Genomic DNA, 24,569 nt, shown 5'->3' with positions numbered 1-24,569 from the left:
CCAAGGAAATGAAACCTATAAGATTATAATGCACACAACGATCTTTCAAAATCAAAACAACTTACAAGTTAGAGATAAGTAATCCATCTATGAAACTCAAAGACGCTGCACAAACTGGCAACAAATAAGGCAACACAATGCTACAGTGAGTGACTAATAAAAAATGGCTCAGCTATGTAATGATCACTCTTGACATTTCCAGTAATGTGTAGGCCACGAAGGCAAAAAACCTGTGGCCACGTAAAAACACCATCCTTATAACTTGGACAAATTGAGTACCATGCTCACCAGTAAAAATGACATTATCACTTATGCACGGTATAAGAGCGCATTGCATTGTACAGGTTGGCAATTACAATGTGTCCAGCAGCATATATAATACATTTAAAAGTGTAATTGTCATGAAAAGATAGATATACCCATGAAATCTCATTACCATAGACTATCATCGGTCTGCCATCTCTCTATTTGGTATCTGCCTGAGGATGCAAATATGCAGATGTGCATATGAAAAAATTGATTGATTTAAATATGCAAGCTTTTTGCACTGTATGAGAAACTGTCAGGGGTGTTTGGGGTCTGACCCCTTCCCCCCTAATAAATGCATTCTTGGCTTTGTAGTTGGACCTGTGGGAGAGGAATCGGGTCTGCTACACATACGTTGGTTTCCCATTTGTTTATTTGGGAAACATGAGATTCACAACCCCTGAATCTCACCGACTAAGAAACGACCTTGGAAATTATGTTTGATATTCCTTTGTGCCCGTCTGTAGTGCAATTTTAAATTACAATGTCCTGCTGTAATGTGTTGTAGAAGCACATTGTTAAAATCATTCTAGATTACTTAATACTAGACACCACACAAAATCTATAATCCTATTTCCTAGAATCACAATTATACTGACACCTACCTCCCATGTGAGTGAAAGACGACTTACAGCAACATTACTAAGACCCATGATGATTGCAAAAAAAGAGTTGAGATTTTTATATTCCTTGCAGCTGAAAAACAAAACAATGAATAAGGATAAGCAGACTTCTGGATCAAATCAACAACAACTTGTATTTTATCTTTTGACATCAAAAATATCTAATCAACTTTTAAAACGATTTTTCGATAAGCTGAAGAACAACTATTGTTCCTTGTTTAAAGCAGATTACGATCTACTGCTAAACAAGATGTTTTTCAAGAATAATTAATCTTTGTACCAGGAGCTGTTCGAAATTATGTATGTTTGTCGGCGCTCACAAGCTTACAAAGCACAGCACACCTTGTAAAGAACACTTCCTATGTTATGTTATTTTATGTTATATGGATTTGTAAAGCATGACTAATCACCGGAGTGGTATCCAGGAGTTAGAGCAGATGTGTAGGCCGTCTGCAAGGACTTGTTGAAGAGTCAGGACTTCAGCTTCCTGCAGAATTTCAGAAGTGAGGAGGGGGTCCTTAGGTATAGTGGGAGCTTGTTCCATGTTTTGGAAGCAAGGTATTAGAAGGCTAGCTCTCCTGTTCTGCTTTTGTGGATGCAGGATGTGTGTGTGAGAGAGAGAGGAAAGTGTAGGTGCCTGGTGAGTGGGTGGAAGTGGAGGCAGGAGTTGAGGTATGTTGGTCCAATGTTGTGCAGTGCCTTGACTTCCCATGAATTTCATATGATTTACTACTGCAGATGTATATGCACTTGTGGTGAAGAACTCCAGAGAAGTAAATACTTTTCCACATGCCAGGAATTATTTTGTGTAAATGTAGTATTTGTGGCCATAAACTTATGTTTAAGGATGAAAATACATCTGTAATAGGGCCCAATGAGAAGTCTGAAAGATCAGAACCCATGTGATGTTCCCATGCTTTCGCCACTTTGTGGTGTCTGTAGCTGAATTATTACAAAACATAACATTTCCTATAAAAGATCAAAACACGCCATCATCTGCAATGGCAGGCTCAGGGTCACCTCCTGTAGCAAATCTCATGTTTCTATAATTACATACATTTTCACAAACAAATACAGAAAATAGATATTAGTTGCAAACCCCAAATTTTCCAGAACTCAACAAATTTAAAGTCTTTCCAGATTGGTCTGTTGAGCTTACTGAAAAATGTATTGAACATGCAGCGTGCATACTTACTGAGCCGCAATTTTAATAAACTTCTTTATAAGCTGAACTCTCTTGCTGAGTTGAAGGCAAAGGCAAATCTCAGTGACCACCCAGAACTGAATTTCATTAAATCTTCGCAAAAACAGGTCCAAATTTGCAGTTGTCTTTTTAAAATTGTGCCGCCCAAATGTGTAGTATATCAGTTCCAGCTGTTAAAATAGAAAACAAGCTGAGGTTACTATTCCAAGAGTGGACTGGCTTTTCATAAGGACCCTGACATAAACCTTGTACGAACTATCCATTGACATTTATTGGTGGAAACACTATGCTATACCTACATTTCTGTTTATTAACGATCATAAATTAGTCAAATAGTCACCAATATGATAGTCCTAGAGATATTGGTCCAATATATGCTTACCACAAATCACTTTATTGTTGATATTCTATCAAAACAGTCTTGTTGTTAGTTACATCAGAACAGCCAAAAGAGCCAACAAGTTTTTCATCTCACCAAAGGATTATTCACGGCTTATTCTAGGCAGTCCTAGTAGGTAGCTATAGTTATGACCTAGCTTCTATAGGAAAAGGGTTTTTGTTTAGCTAATAATTTTGGCAGCATTTGACAAATCTTCAGGAGATTTTCAAAACTAGTGTGCCAGACACTTGAACAGCTGTCTGGAAAATTTTAGGGTGATTCGTCAAGTGGGGGCCGAAAAAAAGGGATGGTTACATAATGTGTTTTCGCCATGCTATTTTCTTTAACGATTTTAGACAAGACTACAGCCCGAATCGCTGAACGTAATAACACCAAACATGGCAAAAAGCTAGATCTTGGTCCAGAAAGATCTCTTTTTGTAATTTGGTGTAAATCTCTTCGGTAGTGGGGGTGTGATCAACATGGTGGAGATGGCAGACCAGTGAATCGCAGCTCCGCCGCAGCCAGCTAATAAAATACATATATCCTGGGCATCCTCGACGAGGAATGCGGAATACAAACTTCGAAGGCTCCCTTACATGTAGTTGGCACCGTGAATCCTGGCTAACAACTAACCAGAGGCCCCACGCCCATGCGGGGAGCAGAGTGACTGCAACAAAGAAGGGACCGCATGACATGCTTGCTGCCTGGCTGGGGGTGGGAGCCATCTGTAAGAGCGGGGACTACTTGGGTCCTGGTCCAGTTGGTGAGCAGCGCAGTGCAGGAACTGCTTGTAAACTCCATCTCTGCTGGCAACTCACGAGTGGTGGTGCGACGGCTCTCCCTGTCAGCCTGGACAGCTGAGTCTTTTGCTCTGAAGGCAGAGCCTCTCCATTAACTGCGAGGATCGGCCAAAATATAACAGATGCACATGATACACTATGAAGGTAAGAGAAGGCTAGACTGCCTGCACTGCCATAGGAGTCATCAAGCACTCGCCCTATGCTGGGTGGCCTGGGTCAGACACTGCTAGTGCTGCTTGAGACCATCTCATTTCTCTCTGACCCAAGCATACACCACAGACCCCGTGGGGCAACTACCAACCACATCCTCTGCCACAACCATAAGCTCATAAACAATAATAAACCGTTTACTAAAAACTCTATCCCTCTGGCCCTTTCCAGGCTGCAACGCTGATGGGCATATCAGTACTGGCCTGCTCCAAGCTCCTGCTGCTGCTTTAATCTCTCCAGAGGCTTACCACTCATGGCCGATACTAATGCCAAGCATCAACCAGCTGACTTTCTGAGAAAATTACTGGTTGAGGGGGACGACACACAAAGAGAAACATAAGAAGTCACCTACTGTCCCAGCTCCATTTTGGACTACATTTTGAAATGGCAATGGATGACAACTGTCATATTCCTGCGTTCCATAACAAGTCTGGGATGCTCAAAAGAGTCCCTACTGAACTGCTTAAGTTTCCCAGCCCCACTGGAACCAATTGCATCACTACTCAAGTTCTCATACAGTGTGGCCACATGGGCAAACTGACAAAAAAGGGACCCAGTCATTAACCCCATCCCCCCCAACAGAGAAGAGAATGATACTCAATTACCTGGGGAACCACCCACTGAGTCAGGAAGGCTCACACTACAAGATATCCTTTAGGCTATTACTGCGGCAAAATAAGCTATAGAGACCAAAATCAACACCTATGGGGTGGCATTTGGAATATTAAAGAATGACCACCGCCTGCTGGTGGAACGAGTCACAACTTCAGAACAAACAAACTCAGAGATCCCCCTGAACTTAGCGATGCCAAACAGAAACTAATAACCATGGAAAATAAAGTACACATCCTTGAACAACACATAGAAGATGCTGAAAATTGTTACAAAAGACATAGTAGTTGATTACAACTTTGGAGAAAGTGTTAATCCGTCCCAAATGTGACGGATATACCACAAGCCGTATTACGAGTTCCATAGGACATAATGGACTCGTAATACGGCTGGTGGTATTTCCGTCACTTTTGGGACGGATTAACACCTTCCTCCAAAATTGTAATCAGGCCCATAATCTATGCATATTCTGGCTCCTTGAGAAGACTGAGGGACAAGACCTGGTGCCCTTCCTAGAAAAATGGATTAAAGATGAACTGGCACCAACAGACCTTGCCCTGTTCTATGTCCTAGGGAGAGCGCACAGAGTCCCTGCTCGTCCGCCTTGTCCTGGGGTCCTCCTCATCCTGTGGTGGCGCAACTACTGTATTACAGAGAGAGAGATGCTATACTGGCCCAAGCTCGTAAAAAAAGGGGATGATATACCAAAAAACAGCAAAATCATGATTTTTCTCGACTATACAAGGGAAGAACAAAGACAGAGAAGATCCTTTGTGGCGGTAAAACATCAACTCCACCAAATGAGTCGGGCTCATGCTATGCTCTTTTGAGCTTGTCTCAGAGTGGCAATACATGATATCCAATTTTTACCACACCACAAGAGGAGTGGGCATCGATCGTGCAGCAACCACAGAGAGAACGTCGCAGTGAAGTGGAAGGCCAATGGCCAAAACCAGCACATCAGTGGAGGAGGCCCCAAGCCACGAACAGCAGTTCCCCCTTGGCGGCAGAAGCCCAGAGAGCTCAACAACAGACAATCGAAGATATAATCACTCATAGAGTGGGAGAAGAACCTGCCAGTCCCTCTGTCACAAAAGAATATCCAGTGGAGTGGGACAACAACAGAAACTCTCTCCTGTGCAGCTACCTGATCTCGACTGAGCACTCTGAATCAGACCTTGACCTACAGACGATTACCATTAGGTCAGCTGATGATTTAATTCTACAACCCTGGGCTGGCTACAAATCAAACACAAAATATATTCCCAATTGGTGCTGAGATGCCACCAGTTCTGAGTCTGATCCATGGCAAGACTAACATTTTCAATAATTATTCATGTTTATACTTTACCTTCTGAAGGATGCATAACTTCTGGGGGGACAGTCTCTTTACTTGGCGGGCTGCAATGCTCACTTGTCCTGCTTAATTTGGAACTGTAGTGGGCTTTCCCACTTGTATGTTAGTGTTTAAGATGGTTTGGAAGGGGGAGGTATGCTTACCGGTCCTGGGGTGGGGGAGCTGGCTAGTTCATGTGTTCTATGTTATAATGCACTTTGTTTATTGCGCAGTAGGGGGCATCACTCACATTTGGATCGAATAACGGTCCATTTTTACTATTTTATTTTCATGGCACGTACCTAGGATTACATTACATTAGATGTTTACTCCCACACGTTATAAACTAATGTCTTGAAATGTGAGGGGAATCCACTCCATGTCCAAATGCTATAAGGTATTTTCCTATCTGGCCTGGAAAGGTGTGCAAGCAGCTCTTCTCCAAGAAACTTGTATCATGCAAAAAGAGGGCACTGCTGTGCACGGCCGCGGGAGGGGTCAAGTATACTATACAACCTATTCAGTCTTTGCCAGAGGAGTGCTGATTTGGATCTGATCAGGAGTGCCCTTCCAATACACTAAACACATCATTGTTCCTAAGGGGGGATACGTTGCTATGATGGGCCGACTAGACAGTAGAGATATTACAATCACAAATATCTATGGCTAGAACCTGAACCAAACAAGTTTCTTCTCCGACCTATCCCATCACCTCGCTCCCTACCTGGTGGGCGACGTACTTATAGGGGCTGATTTAAATTGTCTAGTGGCCACTACAATTGACAGATCCCACCCCCCATTAAGCAATTCCCCGGCCTTTAAGGTGGCACAATCCTTTTCCATGTGGCAAAAAAAGTGGGACTTGGTAAATTCTTGGTGATCAATGCACCCACAGAGCAGGGATTATTCTTACTACTCACTCCTACATGATCTACATGTTAGATTAGACACTTTCCTCTGCACTCCATTGGTTCATCAACAAATACATGAAACAGAATACTTAGCTAGGACATTATCCAATCCCAGTCCAGTCCTACTTCATTTACAATGGGGGGGATACACTGCCCCCAATCCCCACTTGGAAACTTAATCCAGAATTCCTTACAGGTCCCCTGTTTAGAGATCAGATAGAACACTGTATACAACAATACTTCGAAGATAACAAATAAACTGCTACTGCAAGAAACATAGAATGGGATGCTTTTAAAACAGTCCTGTGAGGATGTTGCATTGCTGAAATAGATGGAATCAGATAAACCCTACTCAAAGAGGTCTCGTCTGCTGAAACTGCCCTAAGGCTACTAAAACAGGGCAGGTCGGAATTGCGGGTCAGTCAACCGACCCTCCTAGAAGCAAAAGAGAAAGTAGCTGAGCACATGGAATGCCTCTGCAACTTTGATTACAAAAATTACATCATTAAGGTCTATACATCGCATGACAAAGCCTGACAATTGCTAGCCTGGCTAGCACCCCTCACCCCCTAAAAGAGCTGAGATAGAAACAGACTCAGGCAAGTCATTTTACAGATAATTAGATATTAATCGCAAATTTTACAATTACTGCTCAACCCTGTATAAAAGCAAAATTATACTGGGGAAATAGAAAACTTTCTCTCTCCACTTTCATTTCCTTCTTCAACTCCAGAGGATGCCGAACAATTAGGTAGTGATAATTAATTACAAGAAGTAAGAGCTGACATTAAACACATGGCAAGAGGGAAGACTCCAGGTACCGACAGTTTTGAAGTTGAGTTTTATGCTATATGCGCCAACCAATTAGCTCCTACACAAATACAACTATATAAAGAGGCTAAGACATTGAAGGTACTTCCTGCTACTACGAGAGAAGCTCTTGTAATGCCTCTCCAAATACCAGGGAACGTTTCCCAGGATATCAAAGCATATTATCCAGTATCCAAATTAAACGTGGGTTACAAAAGTTTAAGCAGGATTCTAGCCTTCAGGCTCCTCACACATATCACCAAGCTGATCCACCAAGATCTAGCAGGGTTCATACCGGGCCACAACACAGCACTGGATGTTCGGTGACAATTACTGATACTAGAAAAAATCTCCATCATAGACACCCTTTCAGCTATTTTCACTGTAGATGGCGAAAAAGCATTCAACAGTCTAGAATGGAATTACCTCTATGCAGGCATGAAACAGTTTCACCTCAGTGATGGATTTCTGAACTGGGCCAGACCACTATACTCGAACCCTGGAGCTAGAGTCAAGAATGGCAAACATAGTTCAGAGAGCTATGTGGTTGAACGTTGTTCCCGACAGGGCTGTCTGCTCTTCCCTTTACTTTTTGCATTGGCTAATGAGCCCCTTGCTATCAGAGCCAGGAGCGGACAAGACTATCAGGGCCACCTGTATTAGGTAAACGGCAATATATAGCTCTCTACACTGATGACTTATTGCTATTTTTGCATGCTAGCTGGAGGGACCCCTTGTGGGTGCCCAGAGGCTGTTAGAGGAATTCGGATCCATCTAGGGCTTAAAGTTAATTGGCTGAAGTCTAGCTTGTTCCCTGTACAACTCAGAGCTCTTCCCCCACCAACACTGGGTACCTTGGCATGGGAACCTGACTGCATAACCTATCTGGGGACAAGGGTTTACCATATTGCTCCTGCTTTCCTGGATGGAAATATCTGATGAGTGGTCAGTACTTTACAACAAAACATAACTTTCTGGAGGACTCTCCCTTCGTGGGTTATAGGTAGAGTAGCATTGCTTAAAATTATAGCCTTACCTCGATTGCTTTATTATTTTATGGTTTTACCCAACAAAATTCCCGAGCATGTTTTTAGGGAGCTTGAATCAATGTCCAAAGCCTTTCACTGGGGCTCTGTCCGCAGACGAGTGTCACTGGCTAACGTACAAAGGCCCACTGCGGCTGGAGGTCTAGCAGTTCCGGATTTTGAAACCTATTATACAGCACAACAATTACAATACTTTACACAGTGGATAAGGGGACAACAGCACCCCGACCAAGTGCAGCGACTGGGAACCCTGGAAAGACCATTGATGATTAAGTGTTTACTGTGCTTGAAAAGGTACAGAAGCGAGATGACAACAGAATACGAAATAATTACTTATTGTTGGCATCGATGTTTACAAAAAACAAGGATTAAAAACCCCATACACCGCAGACTTACCATTAGATTTCCTAACAATCCTCCCACTTGGATGAAATTGGAATGGGCTTGGGAACTGGAAAGAGGCAGGAATCACCAAGATCGGGGATCTTTACAAAGAAGGCACACTTCTCCCATTTGAGGACCTTAGGACTGAAGACAACTTACACTCACAACACTTCCTTTTACAAAGAGCGCTAACGGCTGCAAAGAGAAAACACTGGCGATTGAGCCTGGCAGAACCACCCACACACAGTGGATGTTCTTATATATCAACTACATCCGGGACATTCAAGGCAGTCACCTGCCTGTACAAGAGAATATAGCAGATATCCTCCAACCACTAACTTCTCCCCAACAAAAGTGGGAAGAAGATATTGGGGCCCCAATTGGAAGTAAAAACTGGATGATCATTTTAGAATGAGTACCCAAAATATCCAGGAAAGCCAGGATCAAACAAATCGATTTCTACATAGGGCTTACCTCACACCAGGCCACATCTATTTTAGCTTGACTGATGCAAAATGCCCAAGATGTGGCATGGTAGGAGCTGAATTTTTCCATTTGATATGGTCTTGCCGGACCTTTAACTGCTACTGGGAAGAGGTCATAGATGCACTGTTGGGGTAGTGGAGTGGGAGGTACCATATGACCCTGCTTACTGCCTGCTGAATAACTTTCCACGTATGTCCAAGATGAAAGGAACCAGTAAGTTCCTAGACCTGGGATTCATCCAGGCCAAAAGAGTAATAACTCATAATTGGAAATCAGTGGGCTGACCTAAATTAACCACATGGAGGTGAGAGTTATTGAAATGGGCTGCCTATGAGGTTGAAGCATTACTGTGTGAGGCCCGCCGAGATCGCCGTCCTGTAGATATGGCCAGAGGGTGGAAGGGCCTGGTGGAGGACCTCAAACGGCTTGATGCTCCTCAGAGAGAATCCTCTTTGGGCTCACCCTGAACACCTATAGCTGAGACCTGAAAGGACATGAACCACATCCTATAAAACTGATTCCCCGGAAACATGCTTACCCCACCAGAACACTAACTAATATACAGGCCATGCACTGGAATACATAACACACAAAGAGTCAAATACATTACCCTATGGCTCAACAAAGGGGTGTAGGAAATCACAAGGGTTGGTGAAGGAAGTTAGGAGTTCTAAACATTGCATATGTATGAGACACTTCACCACTCTGTACTGAATTACTTTTGAATGAGATATGTAACAGCAATGCATTTGGTTGATGCAGAAACTAATGAAATCTGTTGAAAAAAAAAATCTGTTCAGAAATGTTGGAGCGATTAAAGAAAAAGAGATTTACGTATATCTATAGACTCTGATCCGCCGCAGATCTGGGTGGATTCACTGATCTGCTTGCCAACAGCAATGCTGTGATTGGCTGGCTGCAACCTGAGAGGAAAGTTGCAGCTGCCATTTTGTTCAGGACTCAGTTCCAGGGGGGAAAAAAATTTTTTTAAGTGATAGTTGGGGTCTGGGTAGAGGTACCCTGACCCCATAGGAATGATGGAGAGAACTGTGAGGGGCCCCTCATGGGCAAAAAATTGTCCAAAATGTTTATTTTTATTTTTTTTATTTTAGTGCGAGGACCGGGGCATTCACTCAGATCCTCCTGGATCTTCACGTATTCAGGTGGATCAACAGATCCAGGCCCCAATTTAAAAAACACATACACCTACTCACACACCCACACACCTACTCACACACCCATACAGCCACTCAAACACCCACAAAATCACTAACACCCAATCACAAACCCACATAGCACTCACACATTGACTCGCACACCCACTCCCACACATACAGCCACTCACATGCCCACATATACAGACCCACAAAATCACTCACACACCCGCTCACAGACCCACACAGCCACTCAAAGGCTGACTCACACACTCGCACACCCCAATACAGACACTCACAAAACCACTCACAGACCCACCTAACCACTTCCACACCCACACAGCCACTCACACACCTACTCATGCACCCACACAGCCACTCCCACATCCACTCAAAGAGCCAGTCACACATGCACTCACACACCCACCACACTCACAGACCCACCCACACACCCATACCAACTCACACACCTACTCACACACCCAGGTTACAGGGACATTATAGTTACGAAATAGCATTAAAAACTGTAGCGATTCACAGAAAAATCAAAGGTTACAGTTAGGAAGTAAACTTTCAAAAAAACTTACAGGGGCATTATAGTTAGATTGAGATTTTACACACACAAAACCATAGAAATTCAGCAGTTAAAGTTATAGTTATCTCAAGTAACTATAACTCGTGCCCTAAGGTAGCTATAACTCGCGCCCTTGCCATGCACTAAGTACACCACATATTACATCACTCTTCTCTGACATCATTGATAATATCACTGCAACATTTGCAGTGAAATTGTTGATGAGAAAACTGTGCATGGCAGGGGCGTGAGTTATAGTTACCTTAAGGAATGAGTTATTGTTACTTGAAATAACTGCAACTGCTGAAGTTCTACGATTTTGTTTGTATAAAATATGAACCTAACTATAACACTCTGTGACCTTTGGTCTTTTCAGTGTATTCAGAATATAAATAGCACAGAAAGTACACCACATTCAGGTGTGGTAAGTAAACTCCGGGAAAAGGACACATTTTGGGATTGTGAAGATAATACCAATGTGAAGCAAACTAGTATAAAACAAAAAATTTAAACATTAAAAGAAAAAAATATATATATATATATTTGTATATATATATATATATAATTTATTTCAGAGCAATTAACCATCCTGAAATCTGTTTGTGTCTCCAAACAGAAGAATAGGATGCCTTCTCTTTTGTGCCTGATTGACTAAGGCTATTTACCTGAGTTGGACCACAGCGCTCTCCAACCTATCCCTGAGGTTTAGTTGACAGAGTCAGTACCCACCTCGGATAATAGTCACAATTATTGCCAGGGTGAATCACTAGAGTTGCTATGTTAACCTAAGATCAGCCCCTTGGTGGCTATGGCACAAAGCAGATAGGCTTAACTTAGAGGCAAATGTGTAAAGTATGTATGTAGTACTCAAATAGTAATAAAGTAAAAACAAAACACAAGAAAAATCCCAATCCAAATGTTAAAAATAAAGTAAATTTTAATAAATAAAATTACAACAAAATCCAATAAGGTGGACTAGAGATATGAATTTATAAAATGTAACTGTGTAAGTAGTGCCAACCGCGGTCATCTGGTTGTGCTTGACCAGCACTTAGGTGAAAGTTAAGGCTGTCCTTAATGGAGTGCAGGCCAGGCACATGGACCAGGTTTGTCCTGATCAAAGATTTTACCTTCATACTTAAAAGTGTTTTGGGAAGTCAGAAGTCTTCAGGGGATCCTGGTAGCAGGCTGTGGTCAAAGAAGGATCGCCGTCGACCGATTCAGGCATCGTATTCTCAGTGAAGCTGCTGGTTTAGGCGGGAAAGCCTTAAGTGGGAAAAGTTCTGAGTTTGGCCATTTCACCAGGGGAGTTTTCGATGATAGGAGTTTTTGGGAGCTCAGATTTTCCCTGTGGAGTAAAGCATCAGGCTGTAGTCAAAGACAGTTTAATGCTGACAGCGTCTCCGTGCAAGGGGTTTGCTGCTGTGGATACAAAATGAGTGCTACAGGGACCCTTTGTCCAGCAGTGATGCACACAGGTCAGTTCAGCTTAGCAGGTTGGTCCCAACCCACTGACGGTTCTCCAAGCATAAAGTTACCAAAAAAACTCTAAGTCCTAGGTTTGAGAGTTAGGCAGGAACAGTATACTTTAACACCAGCCAAGGGTCCATGATCTTGGGGACAGCATCTGGGTGTCAAGACTCACTCCAGCAGAGGCCAGTAGTAGGGTCCAAGGCAGGTCTATTTGGAACTTGTCAGCTAGGATTGAAGGAAAAAGGCCTCCAGAAGCTTGTTGTATCCTTTTAGCTCAAACAGGAGGCCCGCTTTATGACACTTGGAGTCACGCCTGGGGTTCTAGGTACAAGGAAAGCAGTTTCAGTCTTTTTCAGGTCTTCAGACAGCAAGGCAGTCCTCTTCTGAATCTTCGTAGGATTCTAGGGATGCCTTGTTTATACCTAGTGTCAGACTGTGTGCGGGGGTTGGGGGTGACTCCTGGGCACTCCCTAACCAATCAGGTAAAAGTTCCCTGAGTTGACACTACTCACATTTCCAGCACATCCTGTGTGTTTTATTGCAAATGATCCCACAGTGTCCCTTTGTCCCTAAATCCAACATGTGTAATCTTTCTTCTCCGGATCAGAGTTCTCTGCTCCCACCCAGAGACATGGCTTTGGAAATAGATAACCTTTCCATTCTATGCTAGGTCAGTGGCAACTTCCCTTCCCATGTGGATTGGTGCCACCCTGACTGTGAGGATAATAGAGGAGGCAGGCCCAGGTGTGAGCTGAATATGCCTGTGACATCCCTTGAAGCTAATCAAGCTACTGGGCACAGCCTACATGCCATCAATCAAGGGAAGAACACCACCTCCTCACACCCAAGCCTGTTTGTCCCTAACCTAGGAGCAATTCACACCTCAATACAGTGGAGCCATCATCTGCCAGGTGACAGCCGGGACACTTATGAAAAGGCCTCCAGAGGCTTTAGTCAGGAAAAACGAAACTTTTTTAAAAGTACCTCTTCCTTAATAGTTATACAAAATTAAATTTTACCATTACAGTGGATTTTGATTAACTGTTAAAATGAGTCATTGAATGAGCTGTTGCCAACCAGAATTTAATGTTAATGTTAGAAGATTTATAAAGCACACGATTACCCTTAGGTGTTTTGGTGCTGAAAGAGCTACCCCTGAGACACTGATGGATAAGCCCACTATTTGGAAAACAACCAGGTTTTGAGCTCCTTCCTGAAGGCTGAGCCACAAAGGGAAGGATCTAGTATGAGGGGGAAGGCTATTCCAGAGCCTGGTGGTCCCTGTGATGAAACTTCTGCCGCCCCAGCTTGTCTTCCTAAATCCTGGGATCGTCAATTACTTGGCTGCAGAGGAACGAAGAAGTCTGCAAGGTTTATACCACTCAAAATTATGCTTTAGGAAATCGGGTCCAGTATTGTGCAGTGCCTCATGGGTAATGGACAGAGATTTGAACTTATTGGGGCTTCTTTCTGGAACCCAATGTAAATTGTGGAATGCTTGTGAGTGGATGAAATTTAGGAATTCCAATTAGAAGTTTAGCGGCTGCATTTTTAACCATTTGTGGCTTATTTAGGTACCGTTCCTGCAAGCCCCTGTAAAGTCCAATACAGTAGTCTAATTTTGATATGGCTAAAGCAGTAACAACTGTTTTTGGGTGGAAATCAGAATATATGGGAGAATTTTTAAGTACCTAGCCTGGTTACAGGAGTGGGGATAGAGCCTAGTTCCTTGTGCCACCATGAAGGGTCCCATGCTGGGGATAGATTTCCAAACAGTTTTATCTGAGTTGAGTTTCAGACAGTGTTTTTTCATCCAAGAGCTGATGGTGTACATACTGTCATGGAATTGAGTAGGAAGTTCTGGATAATTATTAAAAGCTTACACAACAATCTGGATGTCATCAGCATAGGAGGTTAGAGTGACGTCAAATGATTTAATCAGAAAGGCTAGCTCAGTGTCGTACACATTGAAAAGTGTAGGGCTAAGCGAGGAGCCCTGAGGCACCCCGCAGGAAAGGGTAAAAAGGGGTGATTAGTAATGGTCTAGGGCAAGAGTGTTCTCTCTGTCTAGAAATGAGGTCAGTAAGGCCAAAGCCTTATCCTTGATGCCTAATAACCTTAGGTGGTTGACCACCAGCTTATTATCAACCGTATCAAAGGCCACAAATAGGTTGAGGAGGATGAGACCCATGGCACAGCCTCTATCCTGTGCTGCCCTAATTTCCTCCATAGCTTTGATCAGGGTTTTTGTGTTATGCCCTGGTCTGAAAACAAATTGTGATGGATCCAGCAGAAGAATATCATGAATGAATTGAGAAACTGAGTGTTTATTTCCTTCTCTGAGCCGGAAGAGGAAGGCGGGAGATAGGGCGGTAGTTGTTAGGTTCAGTTTGATTTAGGCCTGGTTTCTTTAAAAGAGGGAAGATAGAGGCTCTTTTCTATTGCGAAAATGGCAGAGAGATCACAACCCATTACGTCTGCTGCCATTTTAAGCGTAGTGGGGGGGGGGGGGCAGGGAGCAAGGGGAGAACCAGACATGGTGGAAATTATCCTTTGAAGGACACCTGCCCCACGTTTGCTTGAATGGGTTGGTTACTGGTCTCCGGAGTGTTGAAAATCTCAAATTTAGAGTAGAACTGGTTGACCTTTTCTCTAAAACCATGGGCCAGTTTGTCGCAGAAAAGTTGGCTATGAGTGATGATTTTACTGCCTTTTTACTGCCTGGCAGGTCAGTCAGTTATGTCACCACCGGAAAAAGCTCTTTGGTGGAGTCTTTGGCAGATTCAATTTGAAGAGCAAAATAACTAATTTTGTTCTTTTATTAGTAGAGATTTATAACTGGCCAGTGCAAGTTTGTATGAGGTCTTCTCGTAATCATCATAGAGTGAGTGCCAACGTCTTTCCAGTCTTCTGCAATTTTGTTTTTCTAATCTGAGTGCCTCGGTGAACCATGGGGCAGAGGGTTTGTTTCTATTACCGGAAATGTTTTGTGCCAGGGCTAATTTATTAAAAATAGAGTTAAGCCAGTCAGCGTATTGCAATGTTCAGGATGAATTTTGTTCCAAACTCGAAAGCGGGTAGAACATTTAGCTTGTGGGCTAATACCGGAATTTTGAGCCGTGATTATGCTAAAAATAATTGCATGATGGTCTGACCAAACTAGAGACAGCACTGGTGGATGATAAAGTAATAAGTCTTGAAAAGATTGCTTGTTGTTGTTTAAGGCTGAAAAGGAAGGCTCCGCAGTGGGGGGAAGGTACTGTTTCAAAAGTGGCTGTGATACTGTTGCGAAAAATCAAGGCTAAGCTGCCCCCCCCGTTTAGTTTAATCCCTCTTGCTTGTGTACTGAGAAACCAGACTTAGCATTATTGAAGATAATATTGTACTCCAGTGTCTTCCTGTTGAGGCAGCTATCCTTTCTACGGTGGAAATAGCGTTTGGAGTTTTACACTGTATGGGTAAGTGTAACAGTAAACCTTTACATGTCCTACCTTTAAATATCATGAACCCTGCATTATGGCAACTAATGCCTACCTTAGATGTGACTTATTAAAATTTAAAAGGAAGGTTTAGATCTGTTTATTTTGACAGGTCAAATTGGCAGATATAAAATTGCATTGGCAATCTACAATGCTAGCAGGTTTGCTGGGTCACTGCAGTGGCTGGCACAATGAGTGCTGTAGCAAGCTAGTGGCATTTAACTTACAGCCTCTGGGTGCACTCTGCACCATGTACTAGGGATTTACAAGTAAGTTAAATATGTTTATTACAGATTCACCATGCTAAATGGGACAAGCAAAAGCACGTTACTACTGGTTAACAGGAGTAAAGTGTGCAGAGTTACATGGCCATCTAAAATATGGTTTAGCAAAAATGCAAAAAATGCCAGATGACCCTTCCAAAAGGGCACATTTCCAAATGGATCTTTTAACACAACTTAATGACTCTCTCACTGGTGCATTATGTTTAGATGAGTGTCATGTTGTATGTTGTACGTTATTTACTTAGCCAATGAATAAAACACACCAAATATATAGATTCTAGTAATTCATCGTTCTCAGACTTCTTCTCCAGTCAGTGTCTTCATTGTTCAGGTCCTGGGAAAGTACACCCAGTACGACTTACACAACAATTTGCCACAATTCTGATTCTACCATCTCCTGTCCGTCTGTCATTCTTGTCCAGTGGTGCTAGGGCATAATCAATCATGTATCAGAGGGTGACTGTCCAAGTTTGGATGGAGCAATATGTTGATGAGCTGTGACATGCATGCATGTCCCCAACTCAGCAAGTATGACAATTTTGTTTTTATCTAGCTCTTTACTTATATGCTGACACATTACTAGTGTGCAGGATGGTTGACTTAGACTATTTAGGGAAGTATAGTTGTACAACACATACCAACTGTATGATGAAACATACATCACTTTTCGAATTACAGTAGAAGAACAGATATCTGTGTTCCTTATATAAAATGATACATATGCAGGTGATATCACCTGTGGCATCAAAGAAAACACACGCTAAATAGAAATCTCTTTATGCAATTGCGGTGATGTAGAAAGATTACACTATATGCTACACAAAGATAGGGTTTGAATGTGTTTGAAACTTGGAAAATGGTCTTCTGGACAGATGACTGAAATATGCCCAAGGTGTCTCCTGTGATTCTCTGGAGAGAATTCTCATTTTCATGAGAAGCTGGACTTAGTATTTTGGGACTGTCTTGATTTTCCAACCAAACACACAAAAGGTGATGGGAGGGAATGCTTGCAAATAATCTAAACAACTAGAAATCTGTCTGGGTTGAATTCTATCCCATTGATTTTCACCCACTGTGCCATTCTAAAGGGAGTCAAACATTATGCAAATTAGTACTGATTTCGCTCATGGGAATATCAATTGCAATCATTTATTTTCTTTCGGGAGAGGGTGGTCAGGCAAATGTGCTGATATGTGCAGGACTAAATATCCCATTTTGTTGTGTAAAGACTGTAGTCTGCAGTGTTTGCCTACTATGCTTAACGTGATGTTCACTTTCTGTTTGTGAATACAGTGAATGTTGGTGCTCCGTCTACCCAAACAATTTATATTAATAATTTTTGGTGATTAATGATTTGCTCTATTCAAATTCCCATGTATTTTGTGGCATTGACTTGCACATTTTTTCAGCAGTGAAATGCAACATTTCTCTGCATTTCTGTGCACATATTTAGGCATCTGAAGGTGGTTTCAGACTTACTGCAGCCTCAACCACCCTTCCATCCATTGCTCACACTCTTTACACCGTGATAGATGACCAAAGAAAGGGACTCAGGAGGATGGGTGCTATGACGGGGGGGACATATGAAGATAGATTTTGCAGGAATGTTTACATAGGAGAATGGGTGCCGCTGGGAAGTGGTCATAGGAGGACTAGTACTACGGTCACAATGGCACACGAGGATAAGTGCCATATTGGAAGGGCCGCTGGAGGCCTGGTGCATGGAGATGGTGGTGCAGGGGGGGGGAAGGAGTCACTGGAGAAGAATGGCACAGTAGGCTGTGTCATGCCAGGGCAGGGAGAGCACAGAAGTTTCAATGATGCCAAGGCAGAAAGGCAAAGGAGGCCAGGTGCTACCAGGGATGGCAGCAGAACATCTACAAGTGAAAAATGTGTGAGCGGCTTGAGAAGCTGCCAAATGACGTGAAAAAGGGGTATACCTTTAGAATCCTGACCTCTGGAAGTGTTTGCTCTATGGAGTGCTGACTTCTTTTTTGTAGCATCTTAGAAGCTTGTGGGCTTTTTGGTGGTAGGCTGTAGCTTGGTTCCATTAATGTTCACAGTGGCAGCACATATTGTTGTGGGTTCTCGTTAGTGTGTGGGTTGGCCACCCTTATTTTAGCCTTAGGCCTAGAGCCTGTACTTTTAACACAGAAACACTTTTATTCATTTAATATTTTTAGTACAGTTAGATTTCAGCTCATTGTTTGTATATTTTAATCAGCTGGTCCTTTCGTAGAAGACATAGTTGTTAGCGCTACACATTTTATCCGTCTTTTGCACACATTTCACTTTGTGCCCTGTTCAAGGCCTTCATGTTCAGTACCTGACATTCTAACTAGTATTGCTGCTCCAGGCGTTCGGGAGCCAGTACTTATTTTTAGCCACTGTATCTCATCAGATCTGTTTTTAGAACACTGTAAGATTTGTTATATAAACACCATGTAGGCCTACGGAGGGTAGAGGGTATTCCATTCATGGGTGCCCTATGATATACACCATTCAATTGACAACTTCACTGATCCTGGAGCTGACTCTAAAGCCAATCAAGAGGACTGCCGTCCAGACAACAGACAGACCCTTACCAGCCTTTTCAGTTATGGGGTCGGGGTCCTTCTCTTAGACTGGGATTGGCAGAAGAGTTACCACCACTATGCTCAAAGATCTTAGATATAGGTATGTAGGAATCATTTAGGCTTTTAATATCATACAAAGATGGTGTGGTTGTTTATCTCCTTTAATTGTGATGATGATCACTGTTTTATGTTTCATCTGCCTTAATATCGCAGGTCATGGATTTTACAATCAGATGCAAATATCTTAATAGATACAATGAGACTTATTTTGCATCTCTTATTCTGCCTTGTCATATGTGAGTCTTTGTTGAGCGAAAGAGGTGTGATCTGTTTACCACAACTTCCCTGAGGTGTCAGATTGTCATTTTTAGTTTGCTTCAAATCACCTTTATGTTCTAGTGTGGGTTAGGCACTGCAGGCTAGCCAGGAATCAGGCTGAGAGCTTCCAGATGGTGTGGGGTGGCTCAGTAACCCACACGCAGTGGTGCTGCCGCCCTAAAGCATGCAGTCATGTTACCATAACAGGAACCGCACAACAATATCATGCAGGAACGGATGTAAAGATCTGTCCGGCCTGCTGTTCACACTCTACTACTTTAAATTGGTCAGCAGCAGAGCAGTGCCCATACAAAGAGGCCAAGTCACTTCTTAAACATTTCAGGAGCTTTTGTAAGAAGTTACAGGCTTCATTGCAAAAAAAGTGATTTCACAATTTATTTGCAAAGCACAAAATCGTTATATTCTGGTAGGTCTATCTGTATACCAATGTTTATTTATTAGTGCTGTGCAATAAATCTATATTGTGAAAAGTAATGTTAAAATGTAAATGTGAGAAAAAGAGAAACATTTGATAAATAAGATGAAGCCGTTCCATACTTCATGTACGCAGCTGAAAAGGTCCCAGTCATGGATGGTCATCTGGTAAGCTAAGTCCTTTGAGCTCATCATTTCAAAGGATCCTATAGTGCCTGCTGAAGGTCCTTCCTGTTCGGTTAGTGGCGTCTACAAACAGAACAAAAAATATAGTGAAGTAGATCATAATGCAAACTGCACAGCTCATTCACCTAAATATGAACCAAAAATATAGCGATTGAGCAGTCAGGAATTGTAATGCTGAAATGTTCAACCATGTGAATTTAATGCATTGTCTAAAATAGCAGCAACCAGTTTACCCAGAATGCATTTCATGTCTGATTTTCAGGTTTGAACTCCCGTCCTCACTGTCTAGAATTGTAATGAAAATTAGAAGCAGTGCTGCATTTTAGGACTGAGAAAGGTGTATGAAAATATTTGGGGCCAGATGTATCATCACGGCCCATTGCGATTCGGTAATAGCGATTTTTAAGAAATCGCTATTACCGACTCGCAAAGGGCCATGTATCACATTTGCGAATCGGTAATAGCGATTTCTTAAAAATGGCAAATGCTATTACCGAATCGCAAATTGCGACACCGGCCCCATTCGCAGCTATGGGCCTGTTGGCCCATAGCTGTGAATTTTTTGCATTTCCTAAATTGCGATTTCTGAACCAGAAATCGCAATTTTGGAAATGCAAAAGGCCAGGGTGCAGGGGGCCTAAGGCCCCCTCTCCTGCACCCCAATTTGTTTTTTTTTAACATGTAAGGTACACACATGCCAAAAGGGCATGTGTGCTTTACATGTTCAATTTAAAAATGCAGTTTTACTGCATTTTTAAATTTTGCACCAGGTTACCACCTGGTTGCAGATCATGGTATTTTGCATGTGCAAAATGCCATTCTGCGAAAAATCGCAATTTGCGATTTTTTTGCAGCATTGCCTTGCGACCTGGATTTTGCGAATTGCAAATTGCGATTCGCAAAATCCAGGTCGCAATGCTAGAAATCGCAATTTTAGCGATTTCTACTTTGTGGTCTGCGAATGCCTTTCATGCATTGCAGACCACTATTTTGCACTCGCAAACGGACGATTTTACAGTTTGCGAGTGCAAAATATTTTCATACATCTGGCCCTTGGTTCCTAATCGCAGAATGTAAATCTGATGTTTAGGCCAGTCTGCTCACATGCAGCTTCCAATATTCCCATTCACTAAGATTTATTTTTAGTATCAAGTTTTTTCTTTGACTTCTTTTCCCTCCAATTCATCAATGAATGTCTAATACTGCACATAATTCTACAGAAATATGGCAGTTCAAGAGAGATAGGATGCCTTTGTTACATGGATGAAAGTTCCTCAATTTGAAAAAATTGTGTCTTCTGAACTTTCCTGTTTTTTTCTTGTCTGAACTGTTTTTTTCCTCAGGGAACTAGTAAATCTGAAGGCCTCCCACAGTTGTTCTAAGGATGTCTGGCTCAACGTGCAGAATGCAAGGCTGTGCTGACAAGGGGTTTTAGACAAAGTGAATCTCCTCCATAAAGGAGAATCAACAGGTTAGGGCAAGACTGATGGTGAAGGCTGATTTCATACTGCAGTAGCAAAGACAGTGGCAGTTCCTCGATATGGGGGAGGAGCATCGCAACCATAGAAAACGTGAAAAATAAAATGGTAATAAAAGGCTTTTATTCCATTTTAATTTTATGGGCGACCGCAAAGCGCTCCGTCCATTCCGTAATCTCTCTTTGGGCTTGAAACCACGCCCATTCACATCAGTCACTTACATTGGTTCGTGGGCTTGCCTTTTAAAATCAGCTTGCTTTCATTTGTGAAAGGCATGCATACCTCATGCCTTTTCCGGTGTTTAGCCCACCTACACAGCACCGGTTAAGTACTAAAAACATACGAGGCTTGATGATTTCAGCCTGGGGTCCGGACTACTTTATCTGTTTATTTTCCACACAGCGCCATTGCGCTGCATTTTACATATCGCGATCGCGCTGCATGTTTTATTTGCTTTACAATGCTAATAGCTCTAACTCGAACAAATGCGAGACCCGTTGCATTGAAAATGCTTGTTTACTCTGTCAGCCTGACCCGAGTGTGAGGGTGGGCTAGGGCTCATAGGCCAATGCTGCTGAATGGCAGGAAAGAGTAGTGGCCACTTCAGTTTGAAGTGTGCATGTTGGTTTGGCCATCTATCTTGTGATGCCCATCCCGATATGTGCTTCAAACCTCTACAACCTGAGCTGTTTTAGAGAGCAGGCACAGGCACCCAGTGTCTGAGAGAGTGTCAAGTAAGCCAGCTCCAACCAATCCTGATGCTTCTCTCATTTTTGTTTTAATATTATTAAGTGGGAGTGAACCTCGAGCTCTGAGCCACGGGCTGTAGAACATTGGGGACATGCTGCAGCTATTGGGTAAGTAAACATTTCATTTTTCCAAGCATTAATGTAATACATGCCATGTCAGCGATTTAGTTACTGCACAAGTTGCATCCCTGGCAGCATTTAGCTACCTCCACCATGTTTTCCAATGTAGGTTGTTCCTTCATAGGTAGGAGGGTGTGGCGTGAAGTCAATACCTACTGACTTTAGTGCTAGGAAAACAGGTTTGCCTCTCTGCGCAGCTTAGCATGCTGTGATTCTGGACAAATCACTTAATCTCCCCAGTGCTCGTAAAAAAAATTAAGGTGAACCTGTGTAATGTAACTAGTGCTTATGAAAAGCACTCTAACACCTTTGTATCAAGTTGGCGCAAAACTGATTGTACAGTGCATACTTTGAACTGTGTTTAAATTTTTGGCTGACACATGTGAGAAACTCACACTGCCTTCTTCCTCAACTCCAGAGCTCTGAGTTATGGTCTGTTATAAACAAAACACTTAATTAACAAGTCATGATTGGGAGTTTGAGCGTTGAGCCTAAAGGCACCACTAGATTCCTACATTGCCTGCTCCACCATTTTTATATGCCAACAACTGACAAAGAGTAGAGACATTTTTATTGGTAACCTTACACCCTCATGGAAAATCCACCCAGTGTTTTTATGTCAGAACATCATATACAGAGATGTCAGACATAAATATTGCCCCATTGGGTGTAGATTTTCTATTATTAACTCCATTTGAGAAATATTTTTGTAAACAATATTAATGTCAGACGATAGTCTGACAATAAAATCCTGGTACCATACCCAGGTCAGTACCTCATTCATGCATGTGCTGGTTTGTGTGACATTATTTATTCATTATGATTAGAGTTGAATTTTACATGCTTAAGTGTTCATGGGAAGGCATGAATTTTGCAGCCCGAGTCATTGTATCACTCTCTGTTGTCTCTGTTGACCAGACGACTGTACTACAGCCCACAGACCACCCATAAGACTTTAGTGAATCCATACTTCTCTTCTGCCAGCTCAGGCCCCTGGTAGAGAACAAATGATTGACAAGAACTGATATGGTTGCCTGGGAAACAAACTGCCTCCTGGTATCCTCGTAATAAGCTATCACTGCTTGGGATGTCTGCATTTGGCATTCATGAATCTATGACCCACTTGGCTCTCTCTTCGGCCTGCGAGCTGTCTGGAAAATGGGTAGACCCTGAATAGGAAGTCTGAATTTCCTTTCTAGAACACATTTACTTGTGATCCCTTGGTTTCTCTTGTTCTACTTCCGCTTTGAAAAAGAACATGAAGAAAAGCCTTACACATACTGGTTAGTGTAGAATATTTTGAACTCCACTATAATTAGTTAATAACAAGCCCTTGAGAGTCAGCTCACTACATTCATCTGGACTTCAGAAGAAGTGCTGCAGTAACAGTCAGAAAACAAAAATCATATCTGTGTACTATATTGCAATTTCTTCTAGTCTATGTTCTGGAGAAGCCATCCTTTTGTGCCTTGCTGCGGTGATTGGTGCTGTGTCAGCAAGTAGCTGCCTGGTAGCAAGGCTCAGCTTTCTATAGCTTGCATGAAGAATGCCTAGAATTAAACTTTTTTCTGAATCATTAAATGGATTTAGGAAACCAAAAAGGAATAGTATTAGTGAGGGCCATGTTGAGGCATCCTTTTTGAATACCGATTCCTTATGGTATGTATTAATGTTTTCCGACCAAATCTCGTCACAAAACAGTAATATTTTAGCATAAACTCAAAGGAGGTGGCAACCCATTTGCAAACGGGAAGGGGTCCCTAGGGGACCCCTTTCCCTTTGTGAATGTGGACAAAACATTTTTAGGAGTTGGCAGTGGTCAACTCCTAAAAATGTTCATAGAAAATTTCATTTTCTTTTTTAAACATATACTCTTTTCCATTTCGGAAAACTGGCTGCATTTAAAAAGAGAAAAGATTTATTTATTTAAAAGCAATCACAGACTTGGTGGTCTGCATACCGTAACAGGCCACCATGCCTGTGAATGTAGCCAATCATAGTGAGCTGCAGTTTGAGACCTACCTTATTAATATTTATTAGGTATGTTGAATTTCGACCCACTATGATTCAATATTTTGTGAATCGACCAATTAGTACATACGTCCGTTCACAAAATTCAAATGCATTTCATATCGGTTGTTACACATATGGTGGCCACTTTTACCAAAACATTTTTTTAGTATGACATTCGTAGAGCCCAAGACTCACTCAAGTTGAATCCAGTAGCACAGTCCAGTCCTGGTCCACTTGCCACTGGTCAACTGGTCGCTCCACTAAAACGTCTCTTGCAGCTTTTTGTGACTCTCTAGTCACAAAAGAGTTCAGCCAACTGACCCTTTGGGTCCACTTCTCAGTCCTGGACATAGGCCAACCTTTCAAGGTATTCACCCAGATCACAGGGCAGGCCAACAGTGCACCATTCTAAGGGTAAATAAAGATAGCAGAACCTTTCAAACCCTGAAGGAGGTTCACACTAAACTGGTTCTGTGACCAGCTGCTCCTCCCAGGAATGGAGCCAGGATTGCCACATTTGGTCCAGCGATGGAAGGACTCCTTTTCTCCAGGTCTCATTTTACAGTTAGCTTAGAATAGCCAGGTTTCACCATAAACTGCCCATCCTGGGAGAGGATGAG

General features: G+C 42.4%; 1 protein-coding gene across 4 annotated transcripts in view; it reads right to left on the bottom strand.

Moving 5' to 3' along the window:
• Positions 1–24,569, bottom strand: part of RAPGEF4 (Rap guanine nucleotide exchange factor 4) — a 942,686-nt gene that overhangs the window by 95,734 nt on the left and 822,383 nt on the right. For all 4 annotated transcript variants that reach the window (XM_069225351.1, XM_069225352.1, XM_069225353.1 and 1 more), the window contains 3 exons: positions 19,527–19,652; positions 2,125–2,303; positions 912–1,002 (listed from right to left, as the gene is read on the bottom strand). In XM_069225351.1, coding sequence (XP_069081452.1) covers positions 912–1,002; positions 2,125–2,303; positions 19,527–19,652 — 396 coding nt within the window. The remainder of the gene's footprint in view (positions 1–911; positions 1,003–2,124; positions 2,304–19,526; positions 19,653–24,569) is intronic.

This window comes from Pleurodeles waltl, chromosome 3_1 (assembly GCF_031143425.1).
Source record: "Pleurodeles waltl isolate 20211129_DDA chromosome 3_1, aPleWal1.hap1.20221129, whole genome shotgun sequence".
Classification (NCBI taxonomy): Eukaryota; Metazoa; Chordata; class Amphibia; order Caudata; family Salamandridae; genus Pleurodeles; species Pleurodeles waltl.
The sequence above is the reverse complement of the archived record's forward strand: the minus strand, read 5'-3'. Positions and strand labels throughout refer to the sequence as shown.